The following is an 18,337-nucleotide window of genomic DNA, read 5'->3' as shown; positions in this document are numbered from 1 at the left end:
TGCTTTTTTTTTTTTTTTTTTTTTTTTTTTGGTTAAATTTTGTTTGTTTGTTTGTCCTCACAGTCAACGACAACACAAACAGCAGAGTGGTCCTTTGGTCCTTCTTTGAAGCTCTTGTTCTAGTTGCCATGACATTGGGACAGATCTACTACCTGAAGAGATTTTTTGAAGTCCGGAGGGTTGTTTAAAAAGCCTTTTCCTGATGATCTCAAAATCATAATTCACTGTTTACCAAACATCTTGGTCATAATAATGTCATTAGTTTCTACATTTTTATTTTCAGAACTGTACATTCACAGCTTATGTTTTTTTTGTGATTAATAGATATTGGGGGAAAACACCTTTTTAGGAAAGTTATAGTGAAAATTGGACACTTGATTGGGCATAGTTTCTTATTTGAATTCTGCCTCCATTATATAGGCCTTTCAGAACTCAAACACTGTAAATGAAATACAGGCATAGAGTCCCTGTTATATCTATTTTCCTTTTGTTTTCATGATAAAATGCAGTTTGTTCAGAAAAGTACTTTACGGATAGTACTTCACTAAAATGACCACATTCTTTGGATCCCTTCCCCTGCAGTTTAAGTCATTAAAGATTCATTTTGTTGAGTCCTTATGAGAAACAACAGTCTGAATCTTGACGTTCTCCACCCAGCCTGTGGGCCACTCTCTGACTGGAGTATGTTACCAGGTTGGTACTTTTACACTTGTCTGTCTTGTTTCTGCTTTGAAGATAAGACTTCCTCCAACAACATTTCCCCCCCTAAATTGTATTTTGAACCTAAGACTCCATCACCTCCAATCAGATTGATGACATAGCAGCTAATAACCATTTCTGGTTTCTGCCTAACCTTGTAAGAAGCCTCTACTAAAGCCAGTGTCCCGGGTGTCACAGCAAATGGTAGCTCTTTGTCTTTCTGTGCTGGCACATCCACTTTCTCCACTCATGGCATGTAGGGAGTGTGCATTCATGCAATTGGAAAGATCTGGGTTTCTGATGCCAAAGGGTTAAAGCCTCTTGGATTTCATTGCAGTGATATACAGCCACTATTTTATTTTTGATCAGTGGCATTTTGGCCGCTGTTTAATTAGGGTACTGAACATCACTGTCAGTACTAGGATTTTGTTTTTCTTTTTCTTGGGTCTCTCTCTTTCGGCACATGTGAATTTTGTTTTGTATAAAATGAATGACTTTCTCTTGGTCTCTGATTATGGGTTTAAAATTAAAGGCGCATCTGGTGGTGTGGGGGCGATCCAGGATTATGTTGTGACTGATGTATATTAGTTACTTGTACATTGTTTTTGGATCTTTGCAAGGGGAAAACTACAAGTAACGAGTTTTATATAATTAATTTAAATTTGTTACAGGTTTTCATGTTCAGGATAAACAATTTTTCAACCTTGGGTGAAAATACTTGCAACAGTTTAGGGTGACTGTATTTTACCTTAAGATAGCTGTTGCAATGCCAATTTTTTTTTTTTTTGGGTGTGTGTGAAAACACTTCAAAATTGAATTAAAAGATGTACATTTAAAATTGGTTGTGTATCTAATCTGCCCCAGGTTCAGTAAATAAACAATTCTTTTTAAAAACAGTCTTAGTATTCTGTGTTTCATATTAATGCTTAAATAACATTTGTTAAAGTACCAGCTTTCTGTTCACGTTTCAAATGACACATGTTCATGTTTTCTGAGTTATTATGCCTGATAAATGTCTGTCACTGTTTTAAAAAAATATTTATTTATTTTGAGAGAGCTCTAGTGATTACATGAGTGAATGGGGGAGGGACAGAGAGAGAGGGAGAGAATCCCAAGCAGGCTCCATGCTGTCAGCCAGGACCCCGATGTGAGGCTTGAACTCTCGAACCATGTGAGATCATGACCTGAGCTGAAATCAAAGGTCAGATGTTTAACCGACTGAGCCACCCAGGAACCCCACATTGTCACTTTTTAGGTCTCTAAACTTGAGGACAGTAAGTAGGAACCCAGTATTAGCTTTCCTTGTGTGTTTTTTTTTGATGATTTGGTGTTAACATTTTAAGTAGTTTTTTTTTTTTCATTTTGAAAGAATTGAGCTTTTTTCACTCAAGAATGTGGTTTATGGATGTGGGAAATAAATTTAGGAAGGATTAAGTGATTTGTGCAAGACCCTCATTGGTGGAATCACAAACTAGATCACTGCATTTAGAAACTCTTCCTGTTCCTCTGTTACACTAAGGGCCTGCTTAATGATAAAAGAAACTACTATTTGTTGAATACTGGCACTCTGCTAAGCCCTGTATGTGGTCTATCTCATCTGTTCTTCAAAACAGCCCTTACTTTTGGTGTTACCCTAATCCTCATTTTGGAAATAGGGAAACAGGCTTGGAAAGCAGCCAAGGATCTGAAAATTAGTAAGTGGAGCCCCAAATGCAAATGCAAGAATGCTCTTTCCCTCAGCGTTGGTTTTCAGAACTGTGGAAGTCCCAATTTATTATTATTATTTTAATGTTTATTTTTTATTAAAAAAAATTTTTTTTGTTTTTTAAAAATTTATTTCTGAGAGAGAGAGCATGAACAGGGGAGGGTCAGAGAGAGAGGGAGACACAGAATCTGAAACAGTTTCCAGGCTCTGAGCTGTCAGCACAGAGCCCCACGCGGGGCTCGAACCCACGAACCGTGAGATCATGACCTGAGCCAAAGTTGGACGCTTAACCAACTGAGCCACCCAGGTGCCCCTGGAAATCCCATATTATAAAACAGTTGTCAAAGGTATTTTGTTTGAGAGGTGATCCTATTTCAGTGGAGACGTTGCCTCAAGCTTTTTATCTTTCACTTCATTTAGTTTGAGATGACTGCAGTCTGTGGGAGCACTGTTCCCATTTAACCCAAAAATATTTGACTGACTGCTTTGTGCTATCATTTGTAGCCACTGGATTAAATAAAGAAAAATTCCCAATGTCGTGGGACTTACCTTTTAGTGGAGAAGACGAACCTAATATGTAAATTAATTGGCACATAAATGGCAAGTGCCATGGAGGAAAAAACTAAAGCAGGGTGAGCCGTTGTAGTGGTTAGGAAGGAAAGGCATCGCCGAGAGGACATTTATTTGTAAAGACCTGCTGGGTGTGAGGGAGCAAGCCGTGCACGGAGCAGGGAAAGCGCTGTGCTGAGGGGCCCAGCCTGTAATCGGTGACGGATAAAAGCTTGACAAATGAATGTGCGTGGACGATCGAGTGGCCGCCGCCAGTGCTGAGCCCAGGATGGGGAGACTGTTCTCCTTTGGCGGTTTCCCTTTCTCGGAAGTGAGCCACGTTTATTGTACCAGGCAGGCTTCGGGGCCCCATCATCAACCCTGTCTCGCATGCCTGTTACCCTGGGGCTCCGGGGCTGGGATGCACTTCTGTCCAGTCCCTCCAGACCCAGTTGTCCTTCGGCCAGGACGCGGTGTTGTGCTGCCACCTGCCTCTGACGGGCGCAGAGGGTGAGCGAGCCGGAGACCCTGCCGTAGGAACAGTGGGACGGCGCCCGAGCCAGGTGGCCGCGCAGGACGGACAGCACCGCTCGGGGCCCCGCCCCGCCGCCCGCTTCCACGCTCCGCGGTCACTTCGCAGCAGCCCGTCGTGCGGCGCTTTCCCCGCCCTCCGGAACTTTGCTGCTGGAGCTCGGTTCCCGGCAGTGTCCGGGCGGCCGGAAGCGGAAGTGCTCGCCGGCGGCGCCCAGGCGGCATCCAGGTGGCGGCGGCGGCGGCTGCGGGGAGCGCTATGGAGCACGTGACGGAGGGCTCCTGGGAGTCGCTGCCGCTGCGGCTGCACCCGCGGGTGCTGGGTGCGCTGCGGGAGCTGGGCTTCCCGTACATGACGCCGGTGCAGGTACCCGGTGCTGCCGGGCGGAGGAGGGTCCCCGTGTGCGAGAGGCATGCGGGCAAAGGGAGGCTCCGAGCGGGCCAGGCCCCCGGTGGTCGGACGCGGCCGGTGGATGGCAGCTTTAGGTCTCGCGTCCTGGACCTGTCACCCCTCCGGCCCGGACTTTTTGCCACGTCTCAGGCGGTCCACACTCGGGGGCTGCCCAGCTGGTTATCGACCCCGGCAGGGAGGGGCGGCAGCGCACCGGTGCCGGGGCCCCAACCTTCCTCGATCCCTCCTTTGAGTGCTTGAGTGCCGGGGCCCCGGTGCCTGCCGCATCCCGCTCCCGCTCCCTCTAGCTGTGCGATCCGAGGCAGGTGACTTAACCTCTTTATGCTTTTGTGCTGTTTTCCTACTCTGTAAAATGAGGAAAGTAACTACCTGTCTCATACGGTTGTCGCGGGACTTAACACAGGACGGCGTTGGGCACATTATGGGAGCTCAGTAAATATCACCTGCAGTTATTTTGTGGACTAAGTGAAGGGTCCTGGTGCAATTTCTTTACTCGAAGAGATACTTACTGATGAATACTATGTATCAGGTACTTTTCTAGGCTCTGCGGATGTTGCAGTGTTAGTCCCCAGTCAAGGGCCTTATTTTCTAATGCACAGGAGGGAGAAAGAAGTACAAGAATAAGGTTATCTGAACTGGTGGTGTTACTAAGGAACTAAAACACACTGCTGTAACAGACAATGACAGTAATGTACAGGACAGGAGGAAAGGTGGAGTGTGAGAAAGGACCTCTCTGAGGGTGTCGCTGAGCTAACACCTGAGTGATTGAGAGGGAGCTGACTGTGGGCCGATTGGGGGCAGTGAGAAATGCCAGTGCAAATGCCCTGGGGCTAGAGATGACCTGGGAGGAACCGAAAGAAGGTATTTGGCTGGAGCATCGGGAGTAGTATAAGAGATGAGCAAAGCAGGGTCCACATTGTGCAGGGTCCTGGGAGTCTGTATTATATTTAAATGCAGTAGGAAGCCATATTAATGGGAAGGCTAGGTACAAAGGGAAGGGAGGTGACTGATGTGTAGGAAGTGGACTTCAGATTCGAAGAGGCCAGAGGGCCAGTGTCCCGTGAGAGATGACGGTGGCTTGGCATGGAGAGAAGCAGTGGATGTTGAGAAGTGAAATTTGAGATAGCTTTGGGGTTGTTGAGGGACTAGATAATAGGGGTTACAAAAGACAGGAATCTAGAGGGAAGCTGAGGGTTGCATTGTTAGTAGCCTGGTGGATGGCGGTACCACCTACTGAGATGAGGAAGGCTGGGGGGGAGGGGGTAGCGTGTTTCTGAGGGAAATTGAAGAGTTTTGCTCTGAAATACCAAGTTGGGATGTCCGTTAAGATCCTCAGGAAAGATGTCAAGGAAGCTGGAGACAGAGCTTGGGAGTGCTGTGTGCCCTGCTTTGGGAATGTGGTGCGAAGGAGACTCTGTGTCTGTCCTCGGCAGTGACGATCAGGGTCAGTGCTAGTCAGCAGACGTGTGAGGCTTTGAACACTCGAAATCTGGTGAGTCCAAATTGAGATGTGCTCCAGCTGTAAAAAGTACAATGGATTTTGAAGACTTAGCTTGAAAAAAGGGTGGAACATATAGTCTTAATTAATTTTAAAATAACTCATTACAGGGGCGCCTGGGTGGCTCAGTCGGTTAAGTGTCTGACTCTTGATATGGGCTCAGGTCAGGATTCCAGGGTTGGGGGATTTAGCCCCCCATCTGGCTCTGTGCTAGGTGTGGCGCCTGCTTGGGATTCTTTCTCCCTCCCTCTTTCTCTCTTTCTGCCCCTCCCTTGCGCGCTCGCACTCTCCCCCTCTCAAAATAAATAAGTAAATAAATAAGAGATAAAATACTCATTATGTGTTGAGGTGACAATAGTTTGGCTATTGGGTGAGATAAAATATATTAGTAAATTCATTTTACGTATGTCGTCTTAGTTTTATTGTGGCTACCAGAAAATTTAAAACCATGTATGTAGGTCACATCATATTTCTTTTGGACATCAGTGGTCTAGAGCAATTTCTCCGTCTAGGCACTACTGATATTTAAACTGGCTAATTCTTTGTTGTGGGGAACTGTCCTGTCCATTGTTGGCTGTTTATAACAGCATCTCTGGCTTCTACCTACTAGATGCCAGTAGCACAGCCTCCTCTCTCTGGGTTGTGACAACCAAAACTGTCTCCAGGTAGTGCCAGATATTCTCCAGGGACATAGGAATCCTCCACGCTGAGAACCCCTTTCACGGAGGTCATTAGAAAAGTCCTGCATGTGCTGTGATGGGTAAGCTCAGGCTCTGGGGACCAGGAGAGGAGTCCTGGAGGCGATGACTTTAGAGCTGAGACCGGGGTGGGCTTCAGGCTTAGCCACTAGTTGCTGAAACCAAAGGACGAGGCTGCTCACAAAACCTAGAGGTTCTCTGTGGTGTTTAAAACCAGAGGTTTATTTGAATCATTTTTTGACCTGGAAGGGACCGTACAACTCAGTGTCTTCAAACCCGTCCTGGTCCAGAGAGGAAAAGGAGGTGAGGCAGGGCTAGACTCCAGGCCTCCCGAATCCCAGATCAGCTTACCGTCCCCCACGCTGTCCATGTAGACACCATGGTCGTGTCGCCTCTGAGCCAAGCCTGCTGGGGTGCCTTGTGACTCTATTGAGCGCCTGTGTTGTGGGGTCCAGGGTGACCTCGGCCACCGACTGTGTTCCTAGCGCTTTGGGCCGCCTCCGTGGAGCCTGGCACTCTCTAACTAGTGGTTTGCCTCTCTTCCCCCAGTCTGCAACCATCCCTCTGTTCATGAAAAATAAAGATGTCGCTGCAGAGGCGGTGAGTACCTTGTGCAAAAACGCAGCCTATTCTCCTATTTTCCCCCCGGACGAACCGGAGCAAACCAAGTTTCCTCCCTCTTGGCAGGTCACAGGCAGTGGCAAAACGCTCGCTTTTGTCATCCCCATCCTGGAAATTCTTCTGAGAAGGGAAGAGAAGTTAAAAAAGCATCAGGTAAAGACCACTAAGCGGCTTATTTTTCACTTAGCCATCGTAGAGTTCACAGTTGCGAGAAGCTGGTCAGAAGATTGGAGAAGAAGGAAATCTGTCTTCTTTATTTGCAGATTCCGGATTTGTGAATTTGCCTGCCTGTTGAGATTTATTTGTGGCTCCCCAAATCAGTACTTCACTGTTTGCTTGCTCATTCACGAATTTGTGCAGTGTAGCAACAAATCTGTCACGTGGTGTGCAGATTCCCAGCTGAGTTTGAGCCGGGGCTGTGCTCTGCCTTCTTGGGTCAGCTCAGACTATGAAGAGCTGTCCTTCCCACAGTCTGTTTACTGCTGGGATTTTTGCTGGCGATGCCAGGGTTTGAGGCGGCTTCACGCATGGCGCTCGAGCACTGCTGAGTGTCCCCGAGCAGAAGGCTGCGTTGGCCCTTCCGGGGAACGCACCTGTTAGAGCCGCTGCCTTCGGGCCTGACTTACAGGGCTGCTGGCTGTGACTTCGGTGTTGGTAAACCTACTATATCTTATTCGAGGGATCTTTAAACAGAAACACGCGTAAAAGAATCTCATGTCTTGATTGACAGAACACGACCCGATAACCGTGCGCTTCCCCCCAGAACCATGTGTCGGTGTTTGCCGCGTCCGTGCTGTGAATAATGCGACCTGACTGTAGTTTAGAGCAGTAATTGAAAGGATGCTGCAGAAGCCCCCGGAAGTGCTGTTGCTCTGGGGACTTTGCTCTGTGAGGTGGAGGGTCCTGGCGTGTGTGTTCAGCCGTGCGACCTTGGGCGCTGCTGATCATGTCCTTTCCCCCCATGCGGGCAGGTCGGAGCCTTAATCATCACACCAACGCGAGAGCTGGCTATTCAGATAGATGAGGTCCTAGCGCATTTCACGAAGCCCTTCCCGCAGTTCAGGTGAGTTGGATGTGGCATCCCTGTCTGCCCTGGTGGTTACTTTGCCTGACCTGCTCAAAGGCCTGTTTCTTGTCTTAGCCAGATTCTCTGGATCGGAGGCAGGAATCCTGGAGAAGACGTCGAAAGGTTTAAGGAACAAGGGTAAGTTTGCTTGCTTCTGCCCCTTTTCTTGCTTGTTTTTGGCCCTGAACCCAAGAGAAAGCTGGTCTAGGCCTAACTGGGAGCACTTCCTTCAGCAGCTCCCTCTCCCCCAAAAGTTTCATTCTCCAGGCCAGCCTCCCATTTTGCCTGCTGGCTCCTTCCCATAAGGTGCTGATGAGCCTTTCCCCTTCGGTGAGTCTTACTCCTGCAGAGGAGAAGTGAGGTTGGGGTACGGCCCCCCTGCTGTCCCCAGGCTGACTCTGTGGGACATGACTCTCTGCTCTTCTCACTCTGGGCTCTCTCAGTGGTCTCAAACCAACCCTGGCGGTCGCTGACCTCGCCCCAAGCCCAGACCTGCAGCCTCCTGTCTGCCTGGTACCTGCCAGGCCTCTCCCAGCTGTTGCAAACACGTCTGCAATGGGTGCTTTTTATCCCCAAACCTGACCATCACCTGGAGTTTCCCAGCCATGTATCCACCCACATGCTTCTCCCAAAGTCTGGGAGTTGGCCTTGATGTCTCACTGTCCCCTCCATCACCTCCCCACCCCTCCCCACCCCCGTTAACCATCACCGAAGCCTTTGCATTTTCTCTCCAGAGCACACATCTCTAACCCTTTGCTTTTCTCCCTCGCCTCCTCTCCTGCCCTGATATAAACCACCTTGTCTTCCACGGGGTGTTTCTGCTCTGCATTTCTACCCTTGCCTTCTTATAACCCACTCTCCCTGGAGCAACCCAGATGGCCTTTTCAGAACGCCAGTCTGATTATGTCACTCACTGAAAACTCTTTAGTGGCTTCTGCTGGCCCTTAGGAAGCATTCTGATGTTCGTAAGGGACTTGCTAGGCCACCGTTCTCCGCTACCTTCCCATGCCCTTGCTGCTTGGTTTGCATCTCAGTCACTGCATGGGCCAGGCTCCCCGTGTCCCCAGGCCGGCTCTGGAGGTCAGCATTGCATCTGTAGAGCCCAGCACAGTGCTGAGCACACGGGTGTTTAACGAACAGGTGAATGTTTGAGTCCGTGGTGGCCATCAGCCCTTTGGATTTTTTTCAGTCCCACCATGAGTAAGGTTTATAATGAGCAGTGGTCAGTTTTGTGGCCAATTTGTTAGAGAATCTTAGTGAAGAGAACTGCTTCTATTGAGCATTTACCATCTTCCAGCTATACCATGAGATGCTTTTCAGCACGGGTCATAGGATAGTATCAGTGGGTGAAAGGACTGGGGTGGGATTGGTGGGAACTGCCCAGCACACGCCCGAGTGCTCATCTCTAGCTGATAGTTGCCTTGCAGGAATCTGGGCTCAATATCACCAGAGTGTGAATTTTTAAAAAAGAATATGGAATTCCAGATTCTTATGTGTTAGCTCCAGACTTTGTTAACTATTGGCATATAATTCACAATAAAAAACAACAGACTTCTTGGAGTGCCAGGCTGGCTTAGTCAGTGGAGCCTGCAACTCTTGATCTTGGTGTTGTGGGTTTGAACTCCACATTGGGTGTAGATATTACTTAAAAATAAAATCTTCAAGCAAACAAACCACCTTCTTGCAGGTCAGCCAGTGTGTTGGGGCTGCATTTGGTCTTTCATCTGGGGTGGTTCGTCTGGGGTTGTGATCTTTACATGAAATTGTCTCTAATTCTGTTAACATTCTCATTTTATAGATGAGCTAGCTGAGGCCGAAAGTGGTTGAATAACTTGTTTTAGGTAAAGGGTCAGCAGACCTTTTCTGTGAAGGAACAGATGGCAAATAATTTTGGTTTGTGGACCTCAGGGTTTGTCACAAACAAGTATTCAGCTCCACTGTTGTAGCGTGAAAGCCACCAGAGACAATACGTGAAGGGACGGGCGTGGTTGTGTGCCAGTGAGATGTCACAAAAACAGGTGCAGGCCCCATGTGGCCAGTGGGCCGGCCTGCGCCGACCCCGTGTTGGGTCTTGGCTCTGAACCCGGTCTGCGTCCCTCACGGCGCCAAGCTTTGCTGCCCTGAGCCCTGTCCCCTACTCACTTCCCTCCACACTTCCCTTCACTGGAGCTTCGACGGCTTCTGAGGGGGGTACATGACATTTGGTATCTGGGATCGCAGATATTCCCAAGATCCAGAGAATGTGGTAAACGTTACTGTGTTTTCAAAGTGGGAACATCGTCGTGGCCACTCCAGGCCGCTTGGAGGACATGTTCCGGAGGAAGGCAGAGGGCTTGGATCTGGCCAGCTGTGTGAGGTCGCTGGACGTCCTGGTGTTGGATGAGGCGGACAGACTTCTGGACATGGGGTTTGAGGCAAGGTACTGGACTGTGGGCTTCGTTGGCTTCGGGTGATACTGGGCGAAAAGGAGAGCACATTGGAATTCCTTCACCATTTTGTGACTGCCTTTATTGGCCTCCTTTGAATTTCAGATTATTAGGTTGTTTGATCCTGCAGTTTCTACCACACAGCTTCCATTCCAGTTCTGCTTCTTAACGTGTACTTTCCTTCATGATTTCTTTGAAAGTTCGCATGTGTGTTTTAAACAGCTCCTTTGGGATATAATTCATATGTTACACAATTCACCTATTTAAAATGTATGATTTAATGGTTTTTGGTCTCGAAAGTTTTTGTTTTCATTCTCTGCTTTTATTGCTCCACTTGATAACAGTATAATTATGTGTTCATGTTGGACAAAACTTGAAAAAATGAGAGTATAGTCTCATCCCTTGGTAATGTTTACAATCCTGTAATCGTTTCTCTTCCTGTCATTTTAAATACGTGTTTAGTGTCATAAAGTGATATTTGTTGACTATGCTGATAAATGAGGGGTTAAGTTTGAGTCCTCTTTTTTAGCATAAACACCATCCTGGAGTTTTTGCCAAAGCAGAGGAGAACAGGCCTTTTCTCCGCCACTCAGACGCAGGAGGTGGAGAGCCTGGTGAGAGCGGGGCTCCGGAACCCCGTGCGGATCTCGGTGAAGGAGAAGGGCGTGGCGGCCAGCAGCACCCAGAAAACTCCTTCCCGCCTGGAGAACTACTACATGGTGCGCACTGGGCGGCGTCCTTACTGATTCCGGCCCTCAGTCCTGATGCTGCCTGGGGTCTAAGGTACTCTGTGGCACTGTCTTTAGGGCAGCTGCCTGGAGGCTTTGTTGGAATCAGGCACGCTCACTAGGTGGGGGGTGATCCTCACTGCCGAAGTTTCTGGGCTGGGCTGATAAAGTCAGGGGGCCGCCCTTGGCCTTTCCCAGGCAGAGGGTGGGTCCGTAGGTAGCGTGGTGCGCGGTCAGGACGGGTGCCTGAGCGCGGCCCCGGCTGCACATCTTGGCTTTGTCCCTCACTAATGGAACCAGAGGCACTTCCCTGTACAAAGGAGGCTCCGGCACTGCCCACCTCATAGGTCGTGGTGAGGACGGATTTATTATTAGTACAGATGAAGGTTATTCGGCCAGTGCTTAGTACAAGTCAGTCCTGATAAACGGTAGCTTTGGACACCCACTGTGGCTGTCGCTGCATTCTGCTGGCTCGTATTCACTTCCGTGACTGCCCATCTGAGTGTGTGAGGAGAAATTCCAAACTTAGGATTCGGTTTTCATAAAAATAGGAGGAATGCATGCAGATGGGTTTAAACGGCTCTAATTTAGGGGCCTGAGTGGAGCACTTGATTATGTTTAGAGAGACTGGAGTCTGTCTCCATGGAGGTCTTTCCAATTTTGTACGTTCCTTCTGGAAACCTGTGTTCATCTTAGAGCAGTGATTTCTGAACATGGGGATATACCAGAATCTCTTGGGCTTTTAAATAATAGGGATTCTTAGGGCACCTGGGTGACTCAGGTTGGGCGTCCCACTTTGGCTAAGGTCATGATCTCACAGCTTGTGGGTTCGAGCCCTGCGTTGGCTCTGTGCTGATGGCTCGGAGCCTGGAGCCTCCTTCCGATTCTCTGTCTCCCACTCTCTCTCTCTCTACCCTTCTACTCATGAGCTCTCTCAAAAATAAATAAACATTCGGGGCACCTGGGTGGCTCAGTTGGTTAAGCTTCCGACTTCGGCTCAGTTCATGATCTCGCGGTTCGTGGGTTCAAGCCCCGTGTCGGATTCTGTGCAGGCAGCTCAGAGCCTGGAGCCTGCTTCAGATTCTGTGTCTTCCTCTCTCTCTGCCTGTCCCCCACTCATGCTCTGTCTCAAAAATAAAAACTTTAAAAAATAAGTAAACATTAGAAAATATCTATAAAAATAATAAGAAGAGGGATCCTTGAGTCCAATCCTGGGCCCACTGAATCTGTGTGCTGTGCCTAAGAATTTGCATTAGCAAAAATCTACCCTGAGAGCATGTGGGTGGCTCTGTCAGTTGAGCATCCAACTCTTGATTTTGCTTTAGGTCGTGATGGCATAGGATCCCATGGTGGGCAGCACACTGAAAGCACAGACCCTGCTTGGGATTCTCTTTCTTCTTGTTTCTCTTCTCTTCCCCCGCTCACACTTTCTCTTTCTCTCAAAATAAACACTAACAAACCACTCTTCCCTGAAGAGTGCCTGGCTGGTTTAGTCAGTACAGCATGTAACTCTTGATCTTGGGGTTATGAATTAAAGCCACATGTTGGGCATAGAGCTTACTTGAAGAACTCTACCCTGGAGATGGTCTTATAGCTACCGTGGTCCCTGTCTGTATGCTGGGATTTGGGGGCAATTGCATTAAAGATTTTTTTAAGGGATCTCTACACCCAAGGTGGGGCTTGAACTCACAACCCTGAGATCAAGAGTCATATGCTGTATCCGCTGAGCCAGCGAGGTCCCCCTGGGGATGATTGCATTAGATGACTGTGTCTCTCAGTTATGTGACTTTGTGACTTATATGTGTCAGCAGCACATGCTGATACCTATTCTGAGCTTGGTAGACCAATTAATATACTGATGGAAGTGGGTTATATTCATGGAGGAACTCAAGACTCCTTAATGTTTAAGGCTGAAACTGGACATAGCTATAGAGGTTATTATTGTCAATAAATTTGTTTTTATTTTATTGGTTTTTCTTCTTATTTTGCAGGTATGTAAGGCAGATGAGAAATTTAACCAGCTGGTGCATTTTCTTCGAAATCATAAGCAGGCAAAGCACCTGATCTTCTTCAGGTAATCCTTCTGGATGCTCTGGGTGGGAGAATCTGGGGTTCAGCCACATCCATGATGTGCAGACACGTGTAGCTCGAAGGTTTGGAATTCTCTCAGGAATGTTTTTGGCCGCAAATAACTGAAAACCCAACTTCTGTGGCTCAACCAGGAGGCGTTAGTTTTCTCCTATAGAAAGAAGGCTGGGGGCTAGGCAGGTCCTGACACTGGGTCATGTCTCCTCAGTGTCCAGGTCAGTATTTCTGCGGCTGTCTTGGCCTTTTGTTCTGCCTGGCCGTCACTGTCCTGTCCACTGTCCTGTGTGCCCTGAAAGCACATAAAGGAGGAAAGGCGGAGGGAGAAGGGCAGCCTTCACACCCAAGCTTTCTCAGAACCCCCTCCTCCCTAGCTGACTCAGGCTTTCATTTCAGGGGCCACAGGTGGGCCACTCAGCAGCCGCTCCCCTCACGAGAGGCAGAGGAGCTGAGTAGAGGGAGGGGAGGGAGGAGGTGGCTGGGCCTGGCGTTGAAGGGCCAGCCCAGGGTCTGCCACGGTGGGGTTTGTCTTGGTGTCAGAACTCGGGAGGGTTTTGGCTTTAGAGCTCAGTGGAGGGGATTGGGTTACCCCCGCTGCGTCTGGTGCTCGCCGCCTCCCTCCCCCAGCAACAGAAGGACCCAGGTGGGTCCATGACTCTGAGCCGGCTCTCCGCTCTCGCAGCACGTGCGCCTGTGTGGAATACTATGGAAAGGCCCTGGAGGCCCTGGTGAAGGGTGTGACGATTATGTGCATTCATGGGAAGATGAAACACAAGCGCAACAAGATCTTCATGGACTTCCGCAAGTTGCAGAGGTGGGTTGGCTGCCTCGGAGGCCACCCTTCGCTGTGGCTGCTCTCGGCCTGGGATTCTCTTTCTCATCTGCCCCGGTTACCACACCTGCCCTGTGTAGCCCAGGTCCCCCGTTCTCGTACTGAGCCCGGCATGCTGTGCTGAACTGACCTCCTTAGGTATCACCAGCTTCCCCGTGAGGTCAGGGACTTGTGTGTTGTGTTCCGTCCTGGATTCCCTGGTATCTGGCTCGGTGCCTGGCACAGGGTTTTCCTAACTGGTGTGTGGGTGGAGAACGAGGATGGGAGCTATTCACTGAAACCTTGCGGGCTGTTGTTGGGTGACTCGTGAGGGGGCGGGCACTCACATGTCTGGGCGACCGTAATTGGCTCTTTGCATGTAAGTAACATTTTGCTGCTTTTTTAACCATCGAGCCTCCTGGCTGTTTTTTTGCTTTTTCCTGGCTGTGTTGGTAACACCACTCTTCCAGGCAGAGAGGCAGAACGGATTGTTGCACTTTAGGATTAGACTCAGCAGGTTTTTCTTTTCAAAAAAATTTTTTTAATGTTTTATTTATTTCTGAGAGAGAGAAAGAGATAGCATGAGCAGGGGAGGATCAGAGAGAGGGAGATACAGAATGTGAAGCAGGCTACAGGCTCTGAGCTAACTGTCAGCACAGAGCCTGACGCGGGCTCAAAGCCACAAACCGTGAGATCATGACCTGAGCCGACGTCGGACGCTTAACTGACTGAGCCACCCAGGTGCCCCAGCACGTTTTTCTTTTCAAATAAAAGTACACTGATTAAAAATCCTTTCACTGTCTCCTCTCTCCCTCCTGCTTTCATTGGGAATTTGTGAACTCCTAGATATCCTTAGGAGGAAGAAAAAGCGAAAGTGTTATTACCAAATGCTTGCTTCTGTGAGAGACGCAGGAAGCCGTGTTACTGTCCCCGTCGTCATCCAGGCTGGTACGGACTGAGGGTGGCCTCCTTACTCAGAATGGTGTTCTCTCATTTTCTAGCGGGATCTTAGTGTGCACGGACGTCATGGCCCGAGGAATAGATATTCCTGAAGTAAACTGGGTTTTGCAGTACGACCCTCCCAGCAGTGCAAGGTACAGTGTGACAGAATGTTATCCTCTCTGTTGGGAACCGGGCCCCACGGATCCCAAGGAAGATCTGCATGATGATGTTCATCAAAACGTTGTTTTAAATAGCAAAGATGAGCAGACAGGTGAACTGTCACTGGTGTGTTGAAATAGTGATGTCATATTATGCAGCAATTCAAGTTATTTTCACATATTTTTTAAAGTTCTTGCGTGAACGCACGTGATAGCTCAAAGGAAAATAATAGCTAACGCCGTATGTGAAAGTTTGTTTTTTCCCCATATATTCCTTGTAAATGCTCCCAAGCATAGAAGAATGCTGGTGAACTGAATTCCCGAGCAGTAATAGCTGTTACTTCTTGGTTGAGGGGCTTATAGGCCTCTGTTCTTTTCTCTACTTCCGCCTCCCAGCTTTCCACTAGGACTGTGTTCTGCCTGTGTCATTAGCTGGGCCTAAGTGTAGCAGGTTTCTAGTTCACATTAAGTGTCTGACAGAATCCTGTCTGGTTTGCAGTCTGTTTCACTGCCAGCTCTGGTATTTCTGGTATGAGTGAGGGGCAGGGTGGGGCTGAGCCGTGGGGTGTGGCGGCCCTGTGCCCGCACCCCGCCACCCTCATGTGGTGATCACGTTCCCGTCCTGTGTCCACAGCGCCTTTGTGCACCGCTGTGGCCGCACAGCCCGCATCGGCCACGGTGGCAGCGCGCTCGTGTTCCTCCTTCCCATGGAAGAGTCCTACGTCAGTTTCCTTGAAATTAACCAGAAAGTAAGTGATCCCCTTTCCCGTCTACAGTGCACAGCAGTGGGGCAGATACCTGGTAGACTTTTCGGACAAGTGGTCTGGAACTTAGATTAGGGGTTGCGGGCTCACAGGGGCAGGCTGGCGATGAGTGCAGGGACGTGGCTGGCTGCAGGAGGCACCAGCCCCCCCGAGCGTGGCGGCCACTGCTCAGCTCCTGATGAGTCAGTACGGGGGAGCACAGACCTGGTGCTGGGTACTTTCCAACCAGAAATGAGGATTGTTATGTAAAATTAAAATTTTCTTTAAAAAATTTCGGACCAAATACAGCACTTGGGAATTTGGGCTTCTAGGCCTCTGATTAAAGATGACAGTGAATTGTTTGCCTCTGATTGTATTGGCACTGGCTCTGCAGGGGGAGCTGGGAGGGTGAAGGGATCCCAGTCCGAGGAGGTGAGCATGTTGCCTGTGTACAGTGCCCCCTGCAGGAGATGAAACTCCAGAAAAACACAGGAGACCTCCTTCCAAAGCTCAAGTCCATGGCCCTGGCTGACAGAGCGGTCTTTGAAAAGGGCATGAAAGCCTTTGTGTCGTACGTCCAGGCGTACGCGAAGCACGAATGCAGCCTCATCTTCAGGTTAAAGGGTAAGTTGGACTTCACCTAATTGTGTCTCCTTCAGCATCTGACAGGCTTGCAAGTATTACAAGTGTGAAACTGCAATGTTTTATATAAACGTTTAGGTGTATAAAGGATTAATGTTTTCTAAACATTTAAAAGGAAGTCTTCCTATGGTTTGCATTGACAGAATAAACTGGCTGCTGAGTATTCCTTTTCAGTAAAAATGTAATTTTAATTCTAATGAAAATGAGCCCATTAGATCATTTGGATAGAAGACAGTTATATTGGGGGCTCAGTTGGTTAAGGATTCGACTTTGGCTTGGGTCGTGATCTTGTGGTTTATGAATTCAAGCCCCATGTCGTGCTCTGTGCTGACAGCTCAGAGCCTGGAGTCTGCTTCAGATTCTGTGTCTCCCCCTCTCTCTGCCCTTCCCCTGCTTGTGCGTTGTCTCTTTCTCAAAAGTAAATAAAATCATTTTTAAAAAAGTTACATTGTTAGGCATCTTTCTTGGGTTCTCAGGTTGGTGCTTATAATCCTCGTTTGGGTGTGCTAACTCTGACATTTTGGTTTAATTAGATCTTGATTTTGCTAGTCTTGCTCGAGGGTTTGCCCTGCTGAGGATGCCCAAGATGCCAGAACTGAGAGGAAAGCAGTTTCCAGATTTTGTGCCTGCAGATGTTAATACAGACACTATTCCATTTAAAGATAAAGTCAGAGAGAAGCAAAGGCAGAAACTACTAGAGCAACAAAAAGAGAAAAGAGAAAATGAAGGGAGAAAAAAATTCATAAAAAATAAAGCCTGGTCAAAGCAGAAGGCCAAAAAGGAGAAGAAGAAAAAAATGAATGAAAAAAGGAAGAGGGAAGAGGTACGGTGTGTTTTCTTTCTTAAACACTCAGCTGAGAATTCTGAATGAATTTTACCACAGTAATGTCTGTGGTAGGCAGTGCGGGGGCTCCCCGCCCGTGTGTGCTGCTGGGCCCGGGCTGAGCGCGCCGTTGCTGGCGGCAGCAGCCTGCTCAGGACCTGCGTTGTTTGTTGGTCTCTGCACTTAGGGTTCGGATATCGAGGACGAGGACATGGAGGAACTTCTTAACGACACGAGGCTCTTGAAAAAGTTTAAGAAAGGCAAGATCACCGAAGAGGAATTTGAGAAGGGGCTGCTGGCGAGCGGCAAGCGAACAGTCACCACAGCAGATGTGGGGCTCGCCGCCCGGGGGCAGGACTCCTGACAGACACCGGCGTGGGCGGGTGCCGGGGCCGTGGCTGCAGGCCTGGCTCGGCCCACGTTTGCTTTCACTGCGTGTTGGAACTTCACATCCAAGATCCTGTTGTTCGGACGGGACAGGGAGAGAGGCTTTCAGGCTCGTGGATGTTGTATTAGAACCACACTGGCCTTGGGGTGCTTGGGTGGCTCAGTGGGTTGGGTGTCTTCGGCTCCGGTCAGGAGCTCAGTTTGTGAGTACAAGCCCCGTGTCGGGCTCTGTGCTGACAGCTCGGAGCCTGGAGCCTGCTTTGCATCCTGTGTCTCCCTCTCTCTCTCTGCTCCTCCATTTGTTCGCACCGTCTCTCAAAAATACATATTTAAAAAAAAATACACTGGCATTTAAGTGTAACAGAAGAGTGTAAGACTGCTGGCGTGTAAATAACAGATGTCAATATTTATTTTGATGGGTTACCTACAAAGCTGATTTTTCTGTGGCTATTTTATACTTACTTTCTAACATAAAGATACTGAGGTAAACTTGATTTTTGGCTTTTTAAGGCTCCTTAGGGTTTTCGGGCATCTGACCTTCCTGGGTGTTCTTTCCCCTGGACTTTAGTCCTCTCTGAGGGACTGCACGAAACGCCTGCATGGAGTGGCTGATGTTGCCACCACTGTTCCGTAGGGGAGTAGCTGAAAAACCAAAGGAGCAAATCCTAATCTGGGGAAAAAGTTAGGCCTTGTGTTGAATAAATGATTTCCTTCCAACCGACTGTCTTGAGTGTGTGAATGTGGCCGCAGAAGCCTCACCGCGAAGGCCCGGGCCTCTGGGTCCCAGGGGGCTCTCTACTGATGCGACACCGT

The 18,337-nt window shown here is 48.8% G+C and overlaps 2 protein-coding genes across 2 annotated transcripts in view; both read left to right on the top strand.

The window, feature by feature from the left end:
• The window catches only part of TMED2 (transmembrane p24 trafficking protein 2), a 9,289-nt gene extending 7,694 nt beyond the window's left edge, over positions 1–1,595 (top strand). Inside the window, exon 4 of the mRNA XM_077747982.1 lies at positions 64–1,595. Coding sequence (XP_077604108.1) covers positions 64–188 — 125 coding nt within the window. The 3' untranslated portion in view covers positions 189–1,595. The remainder of the gene's footprint in view (positions 1–63) is intronic.
• Positions 1,596–3,702: 2,107 nt separating this feature from the next.
• Positions 3,703–18,242, top strand: DDX55 (DEAD-box helicase 55). Its single transcript, XM_077748078.1, has 14 exons — positions 3,703–3,851; positions 6,642–6,692; positions 6,780–6,866; positions 7,685–7,776; positions 7,855–7,917; positions 10,049–10,198; positions 10,735–10,924; positions 12,925–13,007; positions 13,701–13,832; positions 14,831–14,923; positions 15,564–15,678; positions 16,128–16,296; positions 16,848–17,137; positions 17,325–18,242. Exons 1-14 carry the CDS (start codon positions 3,744–3,746, stop codon positions 17,499–17,501), a joined length of 1,800 nt encoding a protein of 599 aa, XP_077604204.1. The 5' UTR covers positions 3,703–3,743; the 3' UTR covers positions 17,502–18,242.
• The last annotated feature ends 95 nt before the right edge of the window (positions 18,243–18,337 follow it).

The sequence above is a fragment of the Crocuta crocuta genome, unplaced genomic scaffold (genome assembly GCF_008692635.1).
Source record: "Crocuta crocuta isolate KB4526 unplaced genomic scaffold, BGI_CrCroc_1.0 scaffold29, whole genome shotgun sequence".
Classification (NCBI taxonomy): Eukaryota; Metazoa; Chordata; class Mammalia; order Carnivora; family Hyaenidae; genus Crocuta; species Crocuta crocuta.
The sequence above is the reverse complement of the archived record's forward strand: the minus strand, read 5'-3'. Positions and strand labels throughout refer to the sequence as shown.